Source organism: Gallus gallus, chromosome 22, assembly GCF_016699485.2.
Source record: "Gallus gallus isolate bGalGal1 chromosome 22, bGalGal1.mat.broiler.GRCg7b, whole genome shotgun sequence".
Classification (NCBI taxonomy): domain Eukaryota; kingdom Metazoa; phylum Chordata; class Aves; order Galliformes; family Phasianidae; genus Gallus; species Gallus gallus.
Window position 1 is genome coordinate 4638372 of NC_052553.1, and position 22347 is coordinate 4660718.

General features: G+C 59.4%; 4 protein-coding genes across 6 annotated transcripts; all 4 read left to right on the plus strand.

Moving 5' to 3' along the window:
- The first annotated feature begins 990 nt into the window (after positions 1 to 990).
- On the plus strand, positions 991 to 2820 carry LOC121107438. 2 transcript variants are annotated; one of them, XM_040651625.2, is made up of 3 exons: positions 991 to 1753; positions 1851 to 1919; positions 2019 to 2820. In XM_040651625.2, the coding sequence occupies exons 1-3, from the start codon at positions 1555 to 1557 to the stop codon at positions 2591 to 2593; spliced, it is 843 nt and encodes a 280-aa protein (XP_040507559.1). In that variant the 5' UTR covers positions 991 to 1554; the 3' UTR covers positions 2594 to 2820. The 2 variants fall into 2 exon arrangements, with proteins under 2 accessions (XP_040507559.1, XP_040507558.1); XM_040651624.2 differs by having other exon boundaries at positions 1851 to 2820.
- A 1257-nt stretch (positions 2821 to 4077) lies between these two features.
- On the plus strand, positions 4078 to 6815 carry LOC121107441. Its single transcript, XM_040651627.2, has 2 exons — positions 4078 to 6092; positions 6192 to 6815. The coding sequence occupies exons 1-2, from the start codon at positions 5957 to 5959 to the stop codon at positions 6764 to 6766; spliced, it is 711 nt and encodes a 236-aa protein (XP_040507561.1). The 5' UTR covers positions 4078 to 5956; the 3' UTR covers positions 6767 to 6815.
- A 2948-nt stretch (positions 6816 to 9763) lies between these two features.
- On the plus strand, positions 9764 to 10983 carry LOC121107428. Of its 2 annotated transcripts, XM_040651603.1 has the most exons (4): positions 9764 to 9938; positions 10023 to 10094; positions 10192 to 10260; positions 10360 to 10983. In XM_040651603.1, exons 2-4 carry the CDS (start codon positions 10025 to 10027, stop codon positions 10932 to 10934), a joined length of 714 nt encoding a protein of 237 aa, XP_040507537.1. In that variant the 5' UTR covers positions 9764 to 9938; positions 10023 to 10024; the 3' UTR covers positions 10935 to 10983. The 2 variants fall into 2 exon arrangements, with proteins under 2 accessions (XP_040507537.1, XP_040507538.1); XM_040651604.1 differs by having other exon boundaries at positions 9764 to 10094.
- A 2969-nt stretch (positions 10984 to 13952) lies between these two features.
- On the plus strand, positions 13953 to 15348 carry LOC121107429. The gene is made up of 2 exons (XM_040651605.1): positions 13953 to 14456; positions 14556 to 15348. The coding sequence occupies exons 1-2, from the start codon at positions 14321 to 14323 to the stop codon at positions 15128 to 15130; spliced, it is 711 nt and encodes a 236-aa protein (XP_040507539.1). The 5' UTR covers positions 13953 to 14320; the 3' UTR covers positions 15131 to 15348.
- The last annotated feature ends 6999 nt before the right edge of the window (positions 15349 to 22347 follow it).

Genomic DNA, 22347 nt, shown 5'->3' on the forward strand with positions numbered 1-22347 from the left:
CTGGGATTGCGGGAGAGCTGGGGCGGCTCGGCCTGCAGGAGAGGAGGCTCAGGGGGATCCCAGGCACGGCCATCAGTCCCTGCAGGGAGGTGCAGAGAGGACGGAGCCGGGCTGCACCCAGCGGTGCCCAGCAGCAGGACCAGAGGCGCCGGGCACACGCTGCAGCCCTGCAGGTTCCCCCGTAGTGCCACGGGTCAAGAGCTGCAGCTCCTCCAGCTCCTCCTCACTAACGGACTTCATCACCATCGCTGCTGCCAATGCCCCTATCGCCTCGTTTTGTGCCTGGGGAAGGAGATGGCCACGTACTGAGCACTGGGTGTGTTGACCTGGCGGCACTGGGCAGGACTGGTGGCCCTGGGAGGCTATTGAGGGCCGCAGAAAGCACTGGGCTCGTGCGGAGCACTGGGTCAGTTCTGGGCTCCCCAGCGCAAGGCAGACTCTCCCGTGCAACCGCTGCAGCAGAGCTGCTGTGGGGGGAGGTTGTGCTGCGGTCATCTGCAGAGGTCCCTTCCAGCCCCTGTGCTTCTGTGACAGGCGGATGTGTGAAGGGACACAGCGAGCAGGTGGATGTTTGGTGGCTTTCCAGCCTCAAAGCACCGCAGCCCTGCGATGCCGCCGGGAGTTTGAGGGTCATCAGCCACATTCCTCTGTTCGTCTTCAATCACTGCAAGGGGAGCTGAATCGAGTGCACCTGCAGGGCTGGGGCACCCACGGCCTCTCTGGGCAGCAGTGCCAGGGCCTCAGTTCCCTCTGTGAACAGCTTCCCCGACATCTAATCCAAATCTCCCCTCCTTTATGTTAAAACCATTCCCCTTTGTCCCATCACCGTCTCAACGTGTAACCATTTTATTTCCTTCCTGTTAATCGTCTCCCTTGAAACAGAAGGCCACACTGAGCAGCCACAGCGAGTGTTGGTGATGGGGCAGGCACAGAGCAATGCCTGTGACAGCGTCACAGAGAGTCCTTGTGAGCTCAGGGCAGAGAGGCTGACCCCAGCGCTCACGGAACCCCCCAGCGCCACTCTCGAGCTGCCATGGCAGGTAAGGCAGCAGGCTCCTCCTGCTCCTGGCACTGCGGCCCTCCAGGTGGTCCCAGTGCCCCACATCTCACCCAGCGCCCATTTGGGCATTTCCCCACAGAGAGAATCTCTTCATTGATGCCGACGGTGCTTCCGACACCCGACGCCACTGTATTTGGTTCCTTTGTGCCCCCTCTGTCCGCTGCTGCAATGCAGCCGCAGGTGCTCCCCGTGCCCTGCACCCTGCCCGCCAGCTGGGAGCGGGCGGTGGGGCCCCTTGGAGATGCCGTGGTGCTCACGGAGGACCAGGGGCACCCAGCGCCCACCGACGGGTGCCCCCATCCCGCCACGGCTCCGCTGGGCTGCAGCACCGCAGCGCTGGACTCAGGGGGTGAGTTTGGGGGCTGCGGGGCGTGCGGCAGGCTGTCCGCACCGGGTGGCTGTGGGAAAGCTGGCATTGCCCCACTGGGGATGTCCTTGCTTTTCCAGCAGCCACAGCGAGCGCAGACATCCCAGAGGACGTGGTTGACAGCGACATGGGCGATCTGCTCACGTGGATCAGTGGTGAGTTTTTGGTCTGCAGGGGTGGTGGGTTGGGTGTCCGGAGTAGTGGGTGTGGGAAAGCTGGCATTGCCCCCGTGGGGATTTTCTTGCCTTTTCCAGACATGACCTCCAATACAGACATCCCGGTCGACAGCGTGGAGATCGATGATATTCTGTCGTGGATCAGCAACGGTGAGTTCAGGGGCTGCAGAGCAGGCGGGGATGTCTGCTCCGAGTGGCTGTGGGAAAGCTGGCATTGCCCCCTTGGGGATTTCCTTCCTTTTCCCAGAAGGGACACCCAGCTCAGGCATTCCAGATGACAGCATGGAACTCGACGGTTTGCTCAGCTGGATCGTTGGTGAGTTCAGGGGCCGCAGCGGTGGCGGATGGATGTCCGCGCCGAGTGGCTGTGGGAAGGCTGCCGTCCTGGTTTTGGGGGATGTTCTTTGTTTTGCAGAAGCGTCGAGTCCTCGGGAGGTCCCCCAGCAGGCGTTCCCAGCCGTCCCCGGCAGGCTCAGCACCTCTCCTTTCATCAGAGCCCTCCGTGACCGTCCCAGCGGCAGCAGGGAGCTCAGCGGAGAGGCGCAGGCTGACGCCGGGCCCCTCAGCGAGCCGTTCTCGGGGCAGCCAGCATCCTCTGGGCAGTTCTCTGAGCCGCTGCCCTGCGGGCATCTGATGGAAGAGGCGCGGCAGAGGCAGCCCCGGGTGGTTCTCACCCGCCTGGCACTGCCGACCCCCCTGGCTGCCCCCGCACCTCTGTTGCCCCGCACTGCACATCTGATCCAAGATGTGCAGCGGAGGCAGCTCCGGGTGGTTCTCACCCGCCTGGCACTGCTACCTGGCTGCATCTCCTGCCACATTTCTGACAACCACTGCGGGGACGGCAGCGAGCCGGCCGAGTGCCCAACGCCCGCCTGCACCACCAGGAAAGGCAAGAGCAGATGGCACGAGCAGCGCACTGGCCGCATCGCAAGCAGAAAGAGGAAGGTGCCGCTGGGCCAGGACGCTCCAGGACAGAAACGCCGGCGCTAGGCGAAGCTGGGTGGGCTCAGCCCGAGCAGGAGCGTCCGCAGAAACCGGCCCACGTGGTGCAGCAGGAGACACGGCCAGAGCCAACAAAGACGGCTCCCTGCAGCCCTGGGCTCCTCGCCGGCCCCCGCGGTGCACAGAGAGCAGCGGCAGTGCTCCAGGGGCACCAGCACCGGCCCCAGCCCTACCCCTCCAAACCTGGGCTGTCCACCAACACCACCTTCGACTGTTAAATTATGTTATAGTGCCTTAAATTATTAAATGTTTTATATTTACTTTCCTACGCCTCCATGTGCAATCATTCCCACAGCACCAAAGCCCCCCCAGCCCCCATTGCCCACCTGTGGGGCAGCACAAAGGGCCGTGTCCCCGGGCTGCCCCCGCCAGCCCCATCCCTCCCCTTCAAAATCCTCTCCCCTCCTCAGTCAGCCCTGGGTGGGAACGTAGGGATGGGGAATGGCTGGGCTGGGATTGCGGGAGAGCTGGGGCGGCTCGGCCTGCAGAAGAGGAGGCTCAGGGGGATCCCAGGCACGGCCATCAGTCCCTGCAGGTTGGTGCAGAGAGGACGGAGCCGGGCTGCACCCAGCGGTGCCCAGCAGCAGGACCAGAGGCGCCGGGCACACACTGCAGCACAGCTGTGGTTGCAGCATGACAAGAGCTGCAGCTCCTCCTCACTGATGGTCTACATCCCCAGCACTGCTGCCAATGCCCCGTCCGGGTGGTCCGGGTGTGGGACGGTAACCCCCTGCCACTTCCTTCCACTGAAGAAGAGTGCAGAGGAAGCAGTGGAGGTGCCCAGGAGCAGCCAGGCCTGTCGAGCACCTCAGGGAGGCAGAGGCCGCGCTCGTTGTCCAGGGGGCAGCTCCCAGCCCCTCAAGGTGGTACCTGTGGGCAATGGGGCTGCAGGGCCTGTCACGCAGCCCCCAGGCACGGGAGGCAACGCGAGGGGCAGCCAGGGAGGATGTCCAGGCACACGCAGAGGCCGCTGGTGACAAGTCCGTCTGTCCGTTGCTTTGCATGGGGATGGCCGTCCGTCCAGCTGGGCCGGTGGCTTCTGGACACGTTCTACATCCCCTTGGCAATGAAGGCCAGGCTGGAGGGCCACGGGGGCCATCGCGGGGCACTGCCCGTTTTGGAGGGACCGACATGTTGTGGTTCTGTGACATGTGTGGAACGGTGCACAGTTTGGCTTGAGGTGAAAAACAAGGCTGATAACGCAGCGATGTTTCAGTCCACGGACTCACAGAGTGGCAGGGATGGAAGGGACCTCCATCAGGCTGCCCAGGGCCCATCAGGCACCTGGCCGGGCACCTGCAGCCTCTGTGGGGCACCCACGGCTGCTCTGGGCAGCAGTGCAGGGCCTCAGCTCCCTCTGTGAACAGCTTCCCCGACATCTCATCCAAATCTCCCCTCCTTTACGTTACAAAACGAGGTGTGCTCCCCAGGGGTCGGTGCTGGGCCCTGTCCTGTTTAATATCTTTATTGATGACCTGGCTGAGGGCATTGAGTGCCCCCTCAGTAGGTTTGCAGATGACACCAAGCTGGCTGCAAGCGTTGATCTGCCTGAGGGTAGCGAGGCCCTGCAGAGGGATCTGGATAGGTTGGATAGCTGGGCTGAAGCCAATGGGATGGGATTCAACAAGACCAAATGCCGGGTCCTGCACTTTGGCCGCAATAACCCCAGGCAACGCTACAGGCTTGGGGCAGAGTGGCTGGAAGACTGTGTAGAGGAAATGGACCAGGGGGTGTTGATTGACGCCAGACTGAACATGAGCCAGCAGTGTGCCCAGGTGGCCAAGAAGGCCAATGGCATCCTGGCTTGTATCAGAAACAGTGTGGCCAGCAGGAACAGGGAGGTAATTATTCCCCTGTACTCAGTACTGGTGAGGCCGCACCCCTCACTGTAAGAAAGACATGGAGGCCCTGGAGTGTGTCCAGAGGAGGGCAACAAAGCTGGTGAGGGCTCTGGAGCACAGGCCTTATGAGGAGCGGCTGAAGGAGCTGGGATTGTTCAGTCTGGAGAAGAGGAGGCTCAGGGGAGGCCTTATTGCTCTCTATAACTACCTGAAGGGAGGTTGTGGTGAGCTGGTGGTCAGCCTCTTCTCTCGTGTGACAGTGATAGGACGAGAGGGAATGGCTTCAAGCTGCGCCAGGGAAGATTCAGGCTGGACGTTAGGAAATACTGCTTGTCTGAAAGGGTGGTCAGGCACTGCAATGGGCTGCCCAGAGAGGTGGTGGAGTCACCGAGCCTGGAGGTGTTCAAAGAGCGTTTGGATGCTGTGTTGAGGGACATGGTTTAGCGGGAACCATTGGTGAAGGGCGAATGGTTGGACTGGATGATCCTGTGGGTCTTTTCCAACCTTAGCGATTCTATGTTTCTATGAAAACCATTCCCCTTTGTCCCATCACCGTCTCAACGTGTAACCATTTTATTTCCCTCCAGTTTATCGTCTCCCTTGAAACAGAAGGCCACAATGAGCAGCCACAGCGAGTGTTGGTGATGGGGCAGGCACAGAGCAATGCCTGTGACAGCGTCACAGAGAGTCCTTGTGAGCTCAGGGCAGAGGGGCTGACCCCAGCGCTCACGGAACCCCCCAGCGCCACTCTCGAGCTGCCATGGCAGGTAAGGCAGCAGGCTCCTCCTGCTCCTGGCACTGCGGCTCTCCAGGTGGTCCCAGTGCCCCACATCTCACCCAGCGCCCATTTGGGCATTTCCCCACAGAGAGAATCTCTTCATTGATGCCGACGGTGCTTCCGACACCCGACGCCACTGTATTTGGATCCTTTGTGCCCCCACCGGCCGCTGCTGCAATGCAGCCGCAGGTGCTCCCCGTGCCCTGCACCCTGCCCGCCAGCTGGGAGCGGGCGGTGGGGCCCCTTGGAGATGCCGTGGTGCTCACGGAGGACCAGGGGCACCCAGCGCCCACCGACGGGTGCCCCCATCCCGCCACGGCTCCGCTCGGCTGCAGCACCGCAGCGCTGGACTCAGGGGGTGAGTTTGGGGGCTGCGGGGCGTGCGGCAGGCTGTCCGCACCGGGTGGCTGTGGGAAAGCTGGCATTGCCCCACTGGGGATGTCCTTGCTTTTCCAGCAGCCACAGCGAGCGCAGGCATCCCAGAGGATGCGGTCGACAGCGACATGGACGATCTGCTCACGTGGATCAGTGGTGAGTTTTTGGTCTGCAGGGGTGGTGGGTTGGGTGTCCGGAGTAGTAGGTGTGGGAAAGCTGGCATTGCCCCCGTGGGGATTTTCTTGCCTTCTCCAGACATGACCTCCAGCGCAGACATCCCGGTTGACAGCGCGGAGATCGATGATATCCTGACGTGGATCAGCAACGGTGAGTTGAGGGGCTGCAGAGCAGGCGGGGATGTCTGCTCTGAGTGGCTGTGGGAAAGCTGGCATTGCCCCCTTGGGGATTTCCTTCCTCTTCCCAGATGGGACACCCAGCTCAGGCAATCCTGATGACAGCATGGAACTCGACGGTTTGCTCAGCTGGATCGTTGGTGAGTTCAGGGGCCTCAGCGGTGACGGATGGATGTCCACGCCGAGTGGCTGTGGGAAGGCTGCCGTCCTGGTTTTGGGGGATGTTCTTTGTTTTGCAGAAGCGTCAAGTCCTCGGGAGGTCCCCCAGCAGGCGTTCCCAGCCGTCCCCAGCAGGCTCAGCACCTCTCCTTTCATCAGAGCCCTCCGTGACCGTCCCAGCGGCAGCAGGGAGCTCAGCAGAGAGGCGCAGGCTGACGCCGGGCCCCTCAGCGAGCCGTTCTCGGGGCAGCCAGCATCCTCTGGGCAGCTCTCTGAGCCGCTGCCCTGCGGGCATCTGATGGAAGAGGCGCGGCAGAGGCAGCCCCGGGTGGTTCTCACCCGCCTGGCACTGCCGACCCCCCTGGCTGCCCCCGCACCTCTGTTGCCCCGCACTGCACATCTGATCCAAGATGTGCAGCGGAGGCAGCCCCGGGTGCTTCTCACTCGCCTGGCACTGCCACCCGGCTGCATCTCCTGCCACATGCCTGAGAACCACCACGGGGACGGCAGCGAGCCGGCCGAGTGCCCAACGCCCGCCTGCACCACCAGGAAAGGCAAGAGCAGAGGGCACGAGCAGCACACTGGCCGCATCCCAGGCAGAAAGAGGAAGGTGCCGCTGGGCCAGGACGCTCCAGGACAGAAACGCCGGCGCTAGGCGAAGCTGGGTGGGCTCAGCCCGAGCAGGAGCGTCCGCAGAAACCGGCCCACGTGGTGCAGCAGAAGACACGGCCATAGCCAACAAACACGGCTCCCTGCAGCCCTGGACTCCTCGCCGGCCCCCGCGGCGCACAGAGAGCAGCGGCAGTGCTCCAGGGGCACCAGCACCGGCCCCAGCCCTACCCCTCCAAACCTGGGCTGTCCACCAACGTCATCTTGGACTGCTAAATTATGTCAAATTGTCTTGAATTATGTTAAATTGCATTAAATTAAATTATTAAATGTTTTGTATTTACTTTCCTATGCCACCACTTGCAGTCATTCCTGCAGCACCAAAGCCCCCCCAGCCCCCATTGCCAAGCTGTGGGGCAGCAGCAATATCAGCGTCATAGGACTGTAACCAGCACCCTGTCCCACCCTCCAAAATCCCCTCCCCTCCTCATCCTGCCCTGGGTGGGAACATAGGGATGGGGAATGTTTGGGCTGGGATTGCGGGAGAGCTGGGGCGGCTCGGCCTGCAGAAGAGGAGGCTCAGGGGGATCCCAGGCACGGCCATCAGTCCCTGCAGGGAGGTGCAGAGAGGACGGAGCCGAGCTGCACCAGCGGTGCCCAGCAGCAGGACCAGAGGCGCCGGGCACACGCTGCAGCACAGCTGTGGTTGCAGCATGACAAGAGCTGCAGCTCCTCCTCACTGATGGTCTACATCCCCAGCACTGCTGCCAATGCCCCGTCCGGGTGGTCCGGGTGTGGGACGGTAACCCCCTGCCACTTCCTTCCACTGAAGAAGAGTGCAGAGGAAGCAGTGGAGGTGCCCAGGAGCAGCCAGGCCTGTCGAGCACCTCTGGGAGGCAGAGGCCGCGCTCGTTGTCCAGGGGGCAGCTCCCAGCCCCTCAAGGTGGTACCTGTGGGCAATGGGGCTGCAGGGCCTGTCACGCAGCCCCCAGGCACGGGAGGCAACGCGAGGGGCAGCCAGGGAGGATGTCCAGGCACACGCAGAGGCCGCTGGTGACAAGTCCGTCTGTCCGTTGCTTTGCATGGGGATGGCCGTCCGTCCAGCCGGGCCGGTGGCTTCAGAATCCCCTTGGCAATGAAGGCCAGGCTGGAGGGCCGCGGAGGCCATCGTGGGGCACTGCCCGTCCTGGGGGGGACCGACATGTTGTGGTTCTGTGGCACGTGTGGAACAGTGCACGGTTAGGCTTGAGGTGAAAAACAAGGCTGATAACGCAGCGATGTTTCAGTCCACGGACTCACAGAGTGGCAGGGATGGAAGGGACCTCCATCAGGCTGCCCAGGGCCCATCAGGCACCTGGCCGGGCACCTGCAGCCTCTGTGGGGCACCCACGGCTGCTCTGGGCAGCAGTGCAGGGCCTCAGCTCCCTCTGTGAACAGCTTCCCCGACATCTCATCCAAATCTCCCCTCCTTTACGTTACAAAACGAGTGGTGTTCCCCAGGGGTCGGTGCTGGGCCCTGTCCTGTTTAATCTTTATTGATGTCCTGGATGAGGGCATTGAGTGCCCTCTCAGTAGGTTTGCAGATGACACCAAGCTGGCTGGAAGTGTTGATCTGCCTGAGGGTAGCGAGGCCCTGCAGAGGGATCTGGATAGGTTGGATAGCTGGGCTGAAGCCAATGCGATGGGATTCAACAAGACCAAATGCCGGGTCCTGCACTTTGGCCGCAATAACCCCAGGCAACGCTACAGGCTTGGGGCAGAGGGGCTGGAAGGCTGTGTAGAGGAAATGGACCTGGGGGTGTTGATTGACGCCAGACTGAACATGAGCCAGCAGTGTGCCCAGGTGGCCAAGAAGGCCAATGGCATCCTGGCTTGTATCAGAAACAGTGTGGCCAGCAGGAACAGGGAGGTAATTATTCCCCTGTACTCAGCACTGGTGAGGCCGCACCACTCACTGTAAGAAAGACATAGAGGCCCTGGAGCGTGTCCAGAGGAGGGCAACACAGCTGGTGAGGGCTCTGGAGCACAGGCCTTATGAGGAGCGTCTGAAGGAGCTGGGGTTGTTCAGACTGGAGAAGAGGAGGCTCAGGGGAGGCCTTATTGCTCTCTATAACTGCCTGAAGGGAGGGTGTAGTGAGCTGGGGGTCAGCCTCTTCTCTTGGGTGACAGTGATAGGACGAGAGGGCATGGCTTCAAGCTGCGCCAGGGAAGATTCAGGCTGGACGTTAGGAAATACTGCTTGTCTGAAAGGGTGGTCAGGCACTGCAATGGGCTGCCCAGAGAGGTGGTGGAGTCACCGAGCCTGGTGGTGTTCAAAGAGCGTTTGGATGCTGTGTTGAGGGACATGGTTTAGCGGGAACCATTGGTGAAGGGCGAATGGTTGGACTGGGTGATCCTGTGGGTCTTTTCCAACCTTAGCGATTCTGTGATTCTATGAAAACCATTCCCCTTTGTCCCATCACCACCTCAACGTGTAACCATTTTATTTCCCTCCTGTTTATCGTCTCCCTTGAAACAGAAGGCCACACTGAGCAGCCACAGCGAGTGTTGGTGATGGGGCAGGCACAGAGCAATGCCTGTGACAGCGTCACAGAGAGTCCTTGTGAGCTCAGGGCAGAGGGGCTGACCCCAGCGCTCACGGAACCCCCCAGCGCCACTCTCGAGCTGCCATGGCAGGTAAGGCAGCAGGCTCTTCCTGCTCCTGGCACTGCGGCTCTCCAGGTGGTCCCAGTGCCCCACATCTCACCCAGCGCCCATTTGGGCATTTCCCCACAGAGAGAATCTCTTCATTGATGCCGACGGTGCTTCCGACACCCGACGCAACTTTATTTGGACCTTTTGTGCCCCCACCGGCCGCTGCTGCAATGCAGCCGCAGGTGCTCCCTGTGCCCTGCACCCTGACCGCCAGCTGGGAGCGGGCGGTGGGGCCCCTTGGAGATGCCGTGGTGCTCACGGAGGACCAGGGGCACCCAGCGCCCACCGACGGGTGCCCCCATCCCGCCACGGCTCCGCTGGGCTGCAGCACCGCAGCGCTGGACTCAGGGGGTGAGTTTGGGGGCTGCGGGGCGTGCGGCAGGCTGTCCGCACCGGGTGGCTGTGGGAAAGCTGGCATTGCCCCACTGGGGATGTCCTTGCTTTTCCAGCAGCCACAGCGAGCGCAGGCATCGCAGAGGACGTGGTTGACACCGACATCGACGATCTGCTCACGTGGATCAGTGGTGAGTTTTTGGTCTGCAGGGGTGGTGGGTTGGGTGTCCGGAGTAGTGGCATTGCCCCCGTGGGGATTTTCTTGCCTTCTCCAGACATGACATCCAACGCAGACATCCCGGTCGACAGCGCGGAGATCGATGATATCCTGACGTGGATCAGCAACGGTGAGTTCAGGGGCTGCAGAGCAGGCGGGGATGTCTGCTCCGAGTGGCTGTGGGAAAGCTGGCATTGCCCCCTTGGGGATTTCCTTCCTCTTCCCAGAAGGGACACCCAGCTCAGGCAATCCTGATGACAGCATGGATCTCGACGGTTTGCTCAGCTGGATCGTTGGTGAGTTCAGGGGCCTCAGTGGTGGCGGATGGATGTCCGCGCCGAGTGGCTGTGGGAAGGCTGCCGTCCTGGTTTTGGGGGATGTTCTTTGTTTTGCAGAAGCGTCGAGTCCTCGGGAGGTCCCCCAGCAGGCGTTCCCAGCCGTCCCCAGCAGGCTCAGCACCTCTCCTTTCATCAGAGCCCTCCGTGACCGTCCCAGCGGCAGCAGGGAGCTCAGCGGAGAGGCGCAGGCTGACGCCGGGCCCCTCAGCGAGCCGTTCTCGGGGCAGCCAGCATCCTCTGGGCAGCTCTCTGAGCCGCTGCCCTGCGGGCATCTGATGGAAGAGGCGCGGCAGAGGCAGCCCCGGGTGGTTCTCACCCGCCTGGCACTGCCGACCCCCCTGGCTGCCCCCGCACCTCTGTTGCCCCGCACTGCACATCTGATCCAAGATGTGCAGCGGAGGCAGCCCCGGGTGCTTCTCACTCGCCTGGCACTGCCACCCGGCTGCATCTCCTGCCACATGCCTGAGAACCACCACGGGGACGGCAGCGAGCCGGCTGAGTGCCCAATGCCCGCCTGCACCACCAGGAAAGGCAAGAGCAGAGGGCACGAGCAGCACACTGGCCGCATCCCAGGCAGAAAGAGGAAGGTGCCGCTGGGCCAGGACGCTCCAGGACAGAAACGCCGGCGCTAGGCGAAGCTGGGTGGGCTCAGCCCGAGCAGGAGCGTCCGCAGAAACCGGCCCACGTGGTGCAGCAGAAGACACGGCCATAGCCAACAAACACGGCTCCCTGCAGCCCTGGACTCCTCGCCGGCCCCCGCGGCGCACAGAGAGCAGCGGCAGTGCTCCAGGGGCACCAGCACCGGCCCCAGCCCTACCCCTCCAAACCTGGGCTGTCCACCAACGTCATCTTGGACTGCTAAATTATGTCAAATTGTCTTGAATTATGTTAAATTGCATTAAATTAAATTATTAAATGTTTTGTATTTACTTTCCTATGCCACCACGTGCAGTCATTCCTGCAGCACCAAAGCCCCCCCAGCCCCCATTGCCAAGCTGTGGGGCAGCAGCAATATCAGCGTCATAGGACTGTAACCAGCACCCTGTCCCACCCTCCAAAATCCCCTCCCCTCCTCATCCTGCCCTGGGTGGGAACATAGGGATGGGGAATGTTTGGGCTGGGATTGCGGGAGAGCTGGGGCGGCTCGGCCTGCAGAAGAGGAGGCTCAGGGGGATCCCAGGCACGGCCATCAGTCCCTGCAGGGAGGTGCAGAGAGGACGGAGCCGAGCTGCACCCAGCGGTGCCCAGCAGCAGGACCAGAGGCGCTGGGCACACGCTGCAGCACAGCTGTGGTTGCAGCATGACAAGAGCTGCAGCTCCTCCTCACTGATGGTCTACATCCCCAGCACTGCTGCCAATGCCCCGTCCGGGTGGTCCGGGTGTGGGACGGTAACCCCCTGCCACTTCCTTCCACTGAAGAAGAGTGCAGAGGAAGCAGTGGAGGTGCCCAGGAGCAGCCAGGCCTGTCGAGCACCTCAGGGAGGCAGAGGCCGCGCTCGTTGTCCAGGGGGCAGCTCCCAGCCCCTCAAGGTGGTACCTGTGGGCAATGGGGCTGCAGGGCCTGTCACGCAGCCCCCAGGCACGGGAGGCAACGCGAGGGGCAGCCAGGGAGGATGTCCAGGCACACGCAGAGGCCGCTGGTGACAAGTCCGTCTGTCCGTTGCTTTGCATGGGGATGGCCGTCCGTCCAGCTGGGCCGGTGGCTTCTGGACACGTTCTACATCCCCTTGGCAATGAAGGCCAGGCTGGAGGGCCGCGGGGGCCATCGCGGGGCACTGCCCGTTTTGGAGGGACCGACATGTTGTGGTTCTGTGACATGTGTGGAACGGTGCACAGTTTGGCTTGAGGTGAAAAACAAGGCTGATAACGCAGCGATGTTTCAGTCCACGGACTCACAGAGTGGCAGGGATGGAAGGGACCTCCATCAGGCTGCCCAGGGCCCATCAGGCACCTGGCCGGGCACCTGCAGCCTCTGTGGGGCACCCACGGCTGCTCTGGGCAGCAGTGCAGGGCCTCAGCTCCCTCTGTGAACAGCTTCCCCGACATCTCATCCAAATCTCCCCTCCTTTACGTTACAAAACGAGGTGTGCTCCCCAGGGGTCGGTGCTGGGCCCTGTCCTGTTTAATATCTTTATTGATGACCTGGCTGAGGGCATTGAGTGCCCCCTCAGTAGGTTTGCAGATGACACCAAGCTGGCTGGAAGTGCTGATCTGCCTGAGGGTAGCGAGGCCCTGCAGAGGGATCTGGATAGGTTGGATAGCTGGGCTGAAGCCAATGCGATGGGATTCAACAAGACCAAATGCCGGGTCCTGCACTTTGGCCGCAATAACCCCAGGCAACGCTACAGGCTTGGGGCAGAGGGGCTGGAAGACTGTGTAGAGGAAATGGACCAGGGGGTGTTGATTGACGCCAGACTGAACATGAGCCAGCAGTGTGCCCAGGTGGCCAAGAAGGCCAATGGCATCCTGGCTTGTATCAGAAACAGTGTGGCCAGCAGGAACAGGGAGGTAATTATTCCCCTGTACTCAGTACTGGTGAGGCCGCACCCCTCACTGTAAGAAAGACATGGAGGCCCTGGAGTGTGTCCAGAGGAGGGCAACAAAGCTGGTGAGGGCTCTGGAGCACAGGCCTTATGAGGAGCGGCTGAAGGAGCTGGGATTGTTCAGTCTGGAGAAGAGGAGGCTCAGGGGAGGCCTTATTGCTCTCTATAACTACCTGAAGGGAGGTTGTGGTGAGCTGGTGGTCAGCCTCTTCTCTCGTGTGACAGTGATAGGACGAGAGGGAATGGCTTCAAGCTGCGCCAGGGAAGATTCAGGCTGGACGTTAGGAAATACTGCTTGTCTGAAAGGGTGGTCAGGCACTGCAATGGGCTGCCCAGAGAGGTGGTGGAGTCACCGAGCCTGGTGGTGTTCAAAGAGCGTTTGGATGCTGTGTTGAGGGACATGGTTTAGCGGGAACCATTGGTGATGGGCAAATGGTTGGACTGGATGATCCTGTGGGTCTTTTCCAACCTTAGCGATTCTATGTTTCTATGAAAACCATTCCCCTTTGTCCCATCACCGTCTCAACGTGTAACCATTTTATTTCCCTCCAGTTTATCGTCTCCCTTGAAACAGAAGGCCACACTGAGCAGCCACAGCGAGTGTTGGTGATGGGGCAGGCACAGAGCAATGCCTGTGACAGCGTCACAGAGAGTCCTTGTGAGCTCAGGGCAGAGGGGCTGACCCCAGCGCTCACGGAACCCCCCAGCGCCACTCTCGAGCTGCCATGGCAGGTAAGGCAGCAGGCTCCTCCTGCTCCTGGCACTGCGGCTCTCCAGGTGGTCCCAGTGCCCCACATCTCACCCAGCGCCCATTTGGGCATTTCCCCACAGAGAGAATCTCTTCATTGATGCCGACGGTGCTTCCGACACCCGACGCCACTGTATTTGGATCCTTTGTGCCCCCACCGGCCGCTGCTGCAATGCAGCCGCAGGTGCTCCCCGTGCCCTGCACCCTGCCCGCCAGCTGGGAGCGGGCGGTGGGGCCCCTTGGAGATGCCGTGGTGCTCACGGAGGACCAGGGGCACCCAGCGCCCACCGACGGGTGCCCCCATCCCGCCACGGCTCCGCTCGGCTGCAGCACCGCAGCGCTGGACTCAGGGGGTGAGTTTGGGGGCTGCGGGGCGTGCGGCAGGCTGTCCGCACCGGGTGGCTGTGGGAAAGCTGGCATTGCCCCACTGGGGATGTCCTTGCTTTTCCAGCAGCCACAGCGAGCGCAGGCATCCCAGAGGATGCGGTCGACAGCGACATGGACGATCTGCTCACGTGGATCAGTGGTGAGTTTTTGGTCTGCAGGGGTGGTGGGTTGGGTGTCCGGAGTAGTAGGTGTGGGAAAGCTGGCATTGCCCCCGTGGGGATTTTCTTGCCTTCTCCAGACATGACCTCCAGCGCAGACATCCCGGTTGACAGCGCGGAGATCGATGATATCCTGACGTGGATCAGCAACGGTGAGTTGAGGGGCTGCAGAGCAGGCGGGGATGTCTGCTCTGAGTGGCTGTGGGAAAGCTGGCATTGCCCCCTTGGGGATTTCCTTCCTCTTCCCAGATGGGACACCCAGCTCAGGCAATCCTGATGACAGCATGGAACTCGACGGTTTGCTCAGCTGGATCGTTGGTGAGTTCAGGGGCCTCAGCGGTGACGGATGGATGTCCACGCCGAGTGGCTGTGGGAAGGCTGCCGTCCTGGTTTTGGGGGATGTTCTTTGTTTTGCAGAAGCGTCAAGTCCTCGGGAGGTCCCCCAGCAGGCGTTCCCAGCCGTCCCCAGCAGGCTCAGCACCTCTCCTTTCATCAGAGCCCTCCGTGACCGTCCCAGCGGCAGCAGGGAGCTCAGCAGAGAGGCGCAGGCTGACGCCGGGCCCCTCAGCGAGCCGTTCTCGGGGCAGCCAGCATCCTCTGGGCAGCTCTCTGAGCCGCTGCCCTGCGGGCATCTGATGGAAGAGGCGCGGCAGAGGCAGCCCCGGGTGGTTCTCACCCGCCTGGCACTGCCGACCCCCCTGGCTGCCCCCGCACCTCTGTTGCCCCGCACTGCACATCTGATCCAAGATGTGCAGCGGAGGCAGCCCCGGGTGCTTCTCACTCGCCTGGCACTGCCACCCGGCTGCATCTCCTGCCACATGCCTGAGAACCACCACGGGGACGGCAGCGAGCCAGCCGAGTGCCCAACGCCCGCCTGCACCACCAGGAAAGGCAAGAGCAGAGGGCACGAGCAGCACACTGGCCGCATCCCAGGCAGAAAGAGGAAGGTGCCGCTGGGCCAGGACGCTCCAGGACAGAAACGCCGGCGCTAGGCGAAGCTGGGTGGGCTCAGCCCGAGCAGGAGCGTCCGCAGAAACCGGCCCACGTGGTGCAGCAGGAGACACGGCCATAGCCAACAAAGACGGCTCCCTGCAGCCCTGGGCTCCTCGCCGGCCCCCGCGGTGCACAGAGAGCAGCGGCAGTGCTCCAGGGGCACCAGCACCGGCCCCAGCCCTACCCCTCCAAACCTGGGCTGTTCACCAACACCACCTTCGACTGTTTTGAATTATGTTAAATTACTGTAAATCCTAAGGCACGAGGTGCTGCCGGCACTCCTGGTGTTGTTAAGGGGCTGCAGGGAGAACTGCAGGGCTCAGGGCAGTAGCTGGGGGCTCTTGGAGGGACTTTGAGGTGCTGCGCGTTCAGAACTGTGTTTTTTCCTCCCGTTTCACACCGAAGGTGGCAGTTCGGCTCCGTACCTCGAGGTGGCAGCAGGACCCCCAACAACGGCACCGTCCGCTGCCCGGAGCCCCGTGTACGGCTGTGAGAATGATGGAGGCTGTAATAAACGTAGCACATGCACAGGGCTTATGATTACCGTGACGCAGGGATGACATATTCATATAGCCTTTCTATTATATTGCCAGATAGCATTTCAGTGTTAAAGGGATATGAATCACTGGAGAGTATTTCATCATAGTTTAAGCCTAAGAGGGCACCGTCCTGGAATAGCATACAGAGTGAGCCTTAAGTGTTATTCAGTTTAGAACCCTAAAGCAAAAGAAAACAAACACACAAAACAACAGCCCCTCTCCTCTCCTCTCCTCTCCTCTCCTCTCCTCTCCTCTCCTCTCCTCTCCTCTCCTCTCCTCTCCTCTCCTCTCCTCTCCTCTCCTCTCCTCTCCTCTCCTCTCCTCTCCTCTCCTCTCCTCTCCTCTCCTCTCCTCTCCTCTCCTCTCCTCTCCTCTCCTCTCCTCTCCTCTCCTCTCCTCTCCTCTCCTCTCCTCTCCTCTCCTCTCCTCTCCTCTCCTCTCCTCTCCTCTCCTCTCCTCTCCTCTCCTCTCCTCTCCTTTCACAAACTGCACAGTGGTTTCAGGAAAACAATTGGTTACATTGCTAACTAAACTAAACTCCTATTTCCTATAATTATGAAGCGTACTGTGAGTCCAGAAAGGAAATCCTCACTGCAGAGAGACACAAAACCACGGAGCATTTGTGCTGCTCTTTTCAAGAGGAGCGTTTCCAAAGGAGGGCACCAGATACACGCTTTTACACTGCATTCCTACTGCCTTCCTGAGCCTATTTCCCCCTCCTTTCCAACAACATTCCTTGCAGCAACATTCCTTATGGTTCTTAGTTCCCAGAGATCACACCATATCCGAGACCAACCCAGGAGAAGTTACGCTCTCCTGTGCAGATCCTACACAACCTTCCCACAACCCCTAAGGACTCTTCCAAGAGTTTGGAACTCAAGCCCAGCCTCTTCCAAACGCTGAAAGGAAAAACAACAGCTGTTACATTTCCTTTACGTTTTTCCTTTCCTTACATCTTACAGTACATGTGGTTTGAAAACACTACGACAAGCCTAACATGGAATGGGCTTCCTAGCCTCAAGAAGCAGAAGTAACTTCTCCCAGTTAGGCAGGGAATGATCCATTTTTCCTATGTAAGAAAGACAGGAATGGTTGCACGGTAACAGAACGTTTACAGTCTGACATCCACATCCACTGTAACTCCACCGGGGTCAAACAGCAGTCAGATAACACAGGCGAGAAAGAAGCACGACAGCGGAGGAGTCTGTGTAGAAGTGGCGGTACTTAGGAGGAAGGCACCGTTTGTCTTTATGCTTTATGGATACAATCAGATCAGAAAGCACTGTGCTTTACGGCACAGTTTCCTTGGCCAAAGGATGCTTTGGCAGCAGAGGTTTGCTGTCAGGAGGCATTCAGGCACTGAAGAAAAGGCTGCTGTGCACTGGGCCCAGAGACATCGGCTCACTTTTTCACTTTCGCTTGCTGCCAGGGAGAGCAGTGGGTGTGCTTCCAAGCCGTGCGCCTTCATCAAGTAGGGCTTTTGGTTTCGGAAACTCTCTCTCTCACTCTCTCTCTCTCTCCCTCTCTCTGACTCTCTATCGCTCTTTCGCTCACTCATTTCATTTGATTTATTATCCTTACTTCCAATCAGATTGCATTCCAACATCGTAGTTAGTAAAATAAGTTCTCCTTCTCAGATCATTGCCGCTGCTTTGTTTTTTTCCCGGGAAGCCGGGGGGGCCCATGAGCCTACTGCCCCCCTGTCACGGGCACAGATCTATCTAGATAACTCCGTGACAAAGGGGTGAGCTGAGGAACGCAGCCTTCTCCGCTTCGAACTCTGCATTGCTGGAAGAAGGGGGGGGGGTGAGGAGACCCATGCAGACTGACTGCATACGCGCTCCCAGAAGCACTGCTGAAATAGAGAGAGAGGAAGGGTGGATCTAGGCTCCCCCAGCTCCAGGTACTCATGTGCTCACGTACTGGCTCAGGCTGTGACCTGGCAATTCCACTGCACGCGCTCAACCTGCAAGGAAAAGTTATTCCTGTGTCTGTAGGCTTTGCATGCGTTCCCAGGTGCAACAGCCAGCCCAGTTCTCAGCTCAGCTTTACCAACAGCACAAATCCAGTTTATGCCAGCAGTGTTTTTCTCTCTTCGGAAACACTGTACTGCTGCAAGAAGCAACGTTTGAAATGCTTCTTTATTGCACAGGAGCTAGGAAATAAGAAAAGATTTCCACATTAGGCATACGCTTCAAGGAGGCACTGGACGAGTGGAGACAATGGAAAGCATTGGCAAGTCCAGACTTTGATAAAAGCTTTTATGTGAGATCCAATGCCAACTGTTTCCACCCAGTGTGAGGTACGGTGGGGATAAATCATGCCTAAAAGCTTCCGTGCATGAGAACACAAAATCCAAAAGATCAGCAGCTGCAGAGACAGAAATTCATCTCAGCCCAGAAATCCTTCCAGCTGTGTACTGACTGGACTTCCAAGACTGCGGCATCACAATCATTTGCTTTCTCTGGGTGAAGTCAAGAAGAGGGACACTCCCAAACACACCTGCTTCTTCAGCTTTTCCTTTCCCATCAAGTCTGGGGTTAATCGAAAAGTTTTTTTCTGTCCCCTCTTTTTCCTGGGCTTACCCTCTGCTGCCTCTGTTGTCATGTTTTACTTGACCACTAACAAAAAGGTATTTCTCAATAGCTCAATCTGAGACTCTTCACGTGCTAACGTAACTTGAGGAGCTCGGGCTTTCCAGAAGAATGACCGTCTAGCTAAGGAAACCCATAGCTTGGGACAGGACTCTACACAGGCAGCTCACAGGCAGAAGGTGATGGGGCTCTCACCCCATTCTCCTCCCAGGCTGGGTCCCCACTACAGTGCCGAGACTTACCATGGTTTGCATTTCTCTGTTGCCTTCCTGCAAGCACACCTGCTTCAGGGCACATTTCATTCCACGGTTAGGCCTTGTAAGAAGCACTATGGCAAATCCACGTGCAGAAAACACAGACATTTCACTTAGTAACAAAGAAACCACTCTGCCCTTGCTCCTGACTCTTGCTCCTGCCTCCTCCTGCACTGCTTGCTTACCTGGGAAGTGTTCATGGGCCACTAAAAGAAATCCCCACATGCCAGAAAATACAGACAAAAAAGAGATGGGCAGAAAAGCGGCACTAATACTTTGTCACTGGTGGGAATCCCCATAAAAAGCGTGCTGCTAAAGGTGTGAGGTTAAGGGATCATCACTATCAAGATAAAAGTCATAGGATGGAAGATTTAGCTATGGGGTGCTGACTAGGACAAAAAAACGACTCTTGCCTTCTAGCTTTTTCTTTCTGTCTCTCTTATCATTGGATATCATATCATCATCTGTTTATCTTATCAGCAGCTCTGAGGTTGACCAAAGCCTGTTGCCATGAGCTTTGCTGAACCCATCAAAAGCGTGGCTCAGAGTTATTACACCAGCACATAGCATAGGAGAACTCCACTTAGGGGACCTAAGTGCCAAGGGAAGAAGAAAGGGGAACTGTTAAAATTAATTGCCTCCTCTAAATTGATGATCGTAGGCTTCTCGTCACACACTACTGCTGTAAAGCAGAACAACAAAGATGTTTACAACTGCGATGAGGATTTTTGCATACAAGCAACCACACAAGGCTGAGCACACTCTCCTGTCACTCTGACAGGCCGAGAAATAGCCAGAAGAGCTCAGTGTTCTCTTGCTGTCAGGTTACATAAACAAAGCATTTCCAAAGGCATGCTGTTCTGCAGAACATGCTGAGCTGCCCGGAAAGTTTGTTAGGGAAAATGCAGCAGTATCAGAGCACTTCATCCCGGGGATCTGAATGAATTTGTGAAGAGAACAGGGAAATAAGAGCTAAGAGAGAGAAAAAAAAACAAGCAGGCAATAAGCAGAGCTGTCCACAGGGGGCAGGGCTTGGGGCAGGGCCTGTGCCGGAGGGTGGTCCAGCACAGTGGTGGCCTCGGGGCCCAGGCTGGAGGGGGCCTGGCACAGTTGAGGCCTCCTGTGAGCCAAGAAGGAAGGGGGCCCAGGCACAGGTAGAGCCTCGGGGCCCAGGATGGAGGAGGACCCAGGCACAGGTGGGGCTGCTTTAAGGCCTAGGCCTGAGAGGGGCCTGGCACAGTAGGGGCTGCTTTGGGGTCAGAGCTGGAGGGGGGCCTATCACAGTTGAGACCTCGTCTGGGCCCAGACCAAAGGGGGCCTAGGCACAGCCAGGGCCTTGAGGACCAGGATGGAGGAGGACCAGGCACAGTTGGGGCTGTGTTGGGGCCCAGGATGGAGGAGGACCAGAAACAGTTGGGGCTGCTTTGGGGCCCGGGCTGGAGGAGGACCAGGCACACATGGGGCTGCTTTGGGGCCGAGGATGGAGGGCGGTCGGGCAGAGTTGAGGCCTGCTCTTGGCTCAGACCAAAGGGAGCCCTGGCACAGCCCGGGCCTTGGGGCCCAGGATGGAGGAGGACCAGGCACAGTTGGGGCTGCTTTGGGGCCCAGGATGGAGGAGGACCAGGCACAGTTGGGGCTGCTTTGGGGCCCGGGCTGGTGGGAGGCCCGGCACAGCCAGAGCCTTGTGGCTGCACTCCCTCTGTACAGTTCAACCTTGATCCATAAGCTAAAATGGTAACTGTAGTGAAAGGCAGTAGCTGATCCAGCTGCTTTCCTGTGTTTGAATTTTCCTAAGAATGGGGAAGGACTCAAGCTAGTAAACAAAGAGCCCTTTCTGAAGAACAGGACTCAGAAAGTATGAGCACATAGCAGATCTGCCAGTAGAGATTCTTCCCCTTAGACAGCCAGCGCTTAAATGAGGGTGGGGAAAGCTGGAGCCAGGCTCCACCCCTTTTTTGCCCAGTGCCCCCAGCTCAACACACCCACTGCTCAGTGTGTGACCATCTCCTTCCCCAGGAACAGCACAAGGCAACAGAGACGTTGACAGCAGCGATGGTGATGGAGATGTTGAGAGTGGAGGAGCTCTTGGCTCGCTGCAGCCACCCCAGCATCCCCGGAGGTGGGCACGGGGGAGCCTGGGGGGGGGCTTTGGTGCTGCACAAATGACTGCAGGCAGAGGTGTAGGAAAGCGAACGCCAAATGTTTAATAATTTAACGTACAAAACAGCAAATACATGATGATATTCCCAACCTTTTCCCACCCTAACAATTGTTTCTGATCCCACCCCCTAAAATTCCCACCCTCTAATCAATTTCCCACCCCCCAGCTCCCACCCCGCAATCAATTTCTCAACACCCACCCTCCTCCGCCCCCCCGCTCCCTCCCACCAATAGTTCCCTCCCTCTGCAAAATACCTCCCAGCCCTCCACATTCCCACCCCAACAATTCCTTCCTCCAAATTCCAACAACTTGGGAGTGTAACGTGATCAGAGTACAATTTCTCCCCCAGAATTGCCACCCCACAGAATTCCCTCCCCCTCCCCCCATCTTCAGTGCCAGCAGTTACGGAGTCCAATCATTTTTGATGCCAACCATCTCCCACGGCAGCCATTTCTCGCCCCAGCAGTTTCCCACCCTGGATTCCCACCCCAACAACATCACAGTACAGCCATTTCATTTCCAACCTCAGAAAGATCCCAGTGCCCCAGGAATTCCCACCCCGAGAGTTCCCACCCCAAATTCACTCCCCCCACCCCGGATTCCCACCCCAACAATATCACAGTACCGCCATTTCATTTCCAACCTCACAAACATCCCAGCACCCCAAGAATTCCCACCCCAAGTTCCCACCCAAAGAGTTCCCACCCCAAGTTCCCTCCCCCCACCCCGCAACCATCCCCTCCCCACCCATTTCCCACCCCCCAGCCAACGTTGCCCAGCCCAAAGCTTTGACAGTCCAAGCCTTTGGCGGTCCATCAGCTTCAGAGTCCCGCATTGCCCCAGCCCAAGATGCCGTTTGTGGACAGCCCAGTTTTGGAGGGGTAGGGCTGGGGCCGGTGCTGGTGCCCCTGGAACACTGCTGCTGCTGTCTGGGCATGGTGGGGGCCAGCGAGGAGCCCAGGGCTCCAGGGAGCCGTCTTGGTCGGCTATGGCCACGTCTCCTGCTCCAGCAAGTGGGCCGGTTTCTTGGTGCGCTCCCGCTCGAGCCGCTGTTGGGCTGTGATGGGCACCCCATCAGGGCACAGTCCTCCTGCTGCCCGCCCACCGTGCTGACACAGCCAGCTTGGCCTAGCGCCGGTGTTTGTGGCCTGGGCCGTCGTGGCAGCGCGGCAGCTTCCTCTTTGTGGCTGGGCCGCTGCCAGTGTGCTGCTCGTGCCCGGTGCTCTTGCTGTTAGTGGTGGTGCAGGCGGGCGCTGGGCACTTGGCTGGCTCGGTGCTGTCCTCGTGGTGCATGTCTGCCAGCCGGCAGGAGATGCATCCGGGTGGCAGTGCCAGGCGGGTGAGAACCACCCGGGGCTGCCTCCGCTGCACCTCTTGGATCAGACGTGCAGCGCGGGGCAGCAGAGGTGCGGGGGCAGCCAGGGGGGTCGGCAGTGCCAGGCGGGTGAGAACCACCCGGGGCTGCCTCCGCCGCGCCTCTTCCATCAGATGTGCAGTGCGGGGCGATGGAGGCGCAGGGGCAGCCAGGGGCGTCGGCACGGGCAGCTCAGGGGATGCTGGCTGCCAGCAGAGCGAGTTGCTGAGGAGCCCTGATTCAGGATGTGTCTCTTTGCTCAGCTCCCTGCTGGCCCCGGAGGAGTCCGAGTGCTCTGTGCTGGAAGAAGAGGA

What these genes read in the sequence shown, in the direction of transcription:
- LOC121107438 (XM_040651624.2), top strand. Translation starts at nt 1,555, where the DNA reads ATGGGCGATCTGCTCACGTGGATCAGTGGTGAGTTTTTGGTCTGCAGG. An exon ending in TCTGTCGTGGATCAGCAACG is followed by an intron (nt 1,754 to 1,850) that starts GTGAGTTCAGGG and finishes TCCTTTTCCCAG; the next exon opens with AAGGGACACCCAGCTCAGGC.
- LOC121107429 (XM_040651605.1), top strand. Translation starts at nt 14,321, where the DNA reads ATGTCTGCTCTGAGTGGCTGTGGGAAAGCTGGCATTGCCCCCTTGGGG. An exon ending in TTTGCTCAGCTGGATCGTTG is followed by an intron (nt 14,457 to 14,555) that starts GTGAGTTCAGGG and finishes TTTGTTTTGCAG; the next exon opens with AAGCGTCAAGTCCTCGGGAG.
- LOC121107441 (XM_040651627.2), top strand. Translation starts at nt 5,957, where the DNA reads ATGTCTGCTCTGAGTGGCTGTGGGAAAGCTGGCATTGCCCCCTTGGGG. An exon ending in TTTGCTCAGCTGGATCGTTG is followed by an intron (nt 6,093 to 6,191) that starts GTGAGTTCAGGG and finishes TTTGTTTTGCAG; the next exon opens with AAGCGTCAAGTCCTCGGGAG.
- LOC121107428 (XM_040651604.1), top strand. Translation starts at nt 10,025, where the DNA reads ATGACATCCAACGCAGACATCCCGGTCGACAGCGCGGAGATCGATGAT. An exon ending in CCTGACGTGGATCAGCAACG is followed by an intron (nt 10,095 to 10,191) that starts GTGAGTTCAGGG and finishes TCCTCTTCCCAG; the next exon opens with AAGGGACACCCAGCTCAGGC. An exon ending in TTTGCTCAGCTGGATCGTTG is followed by an intron (nt 10,261 to 10,359) that starts GTGAGTTCAGGG and finishes TTTGTTTTGCAG; the next exon opens with AAGCGTCGAGTCCTCGGGAG.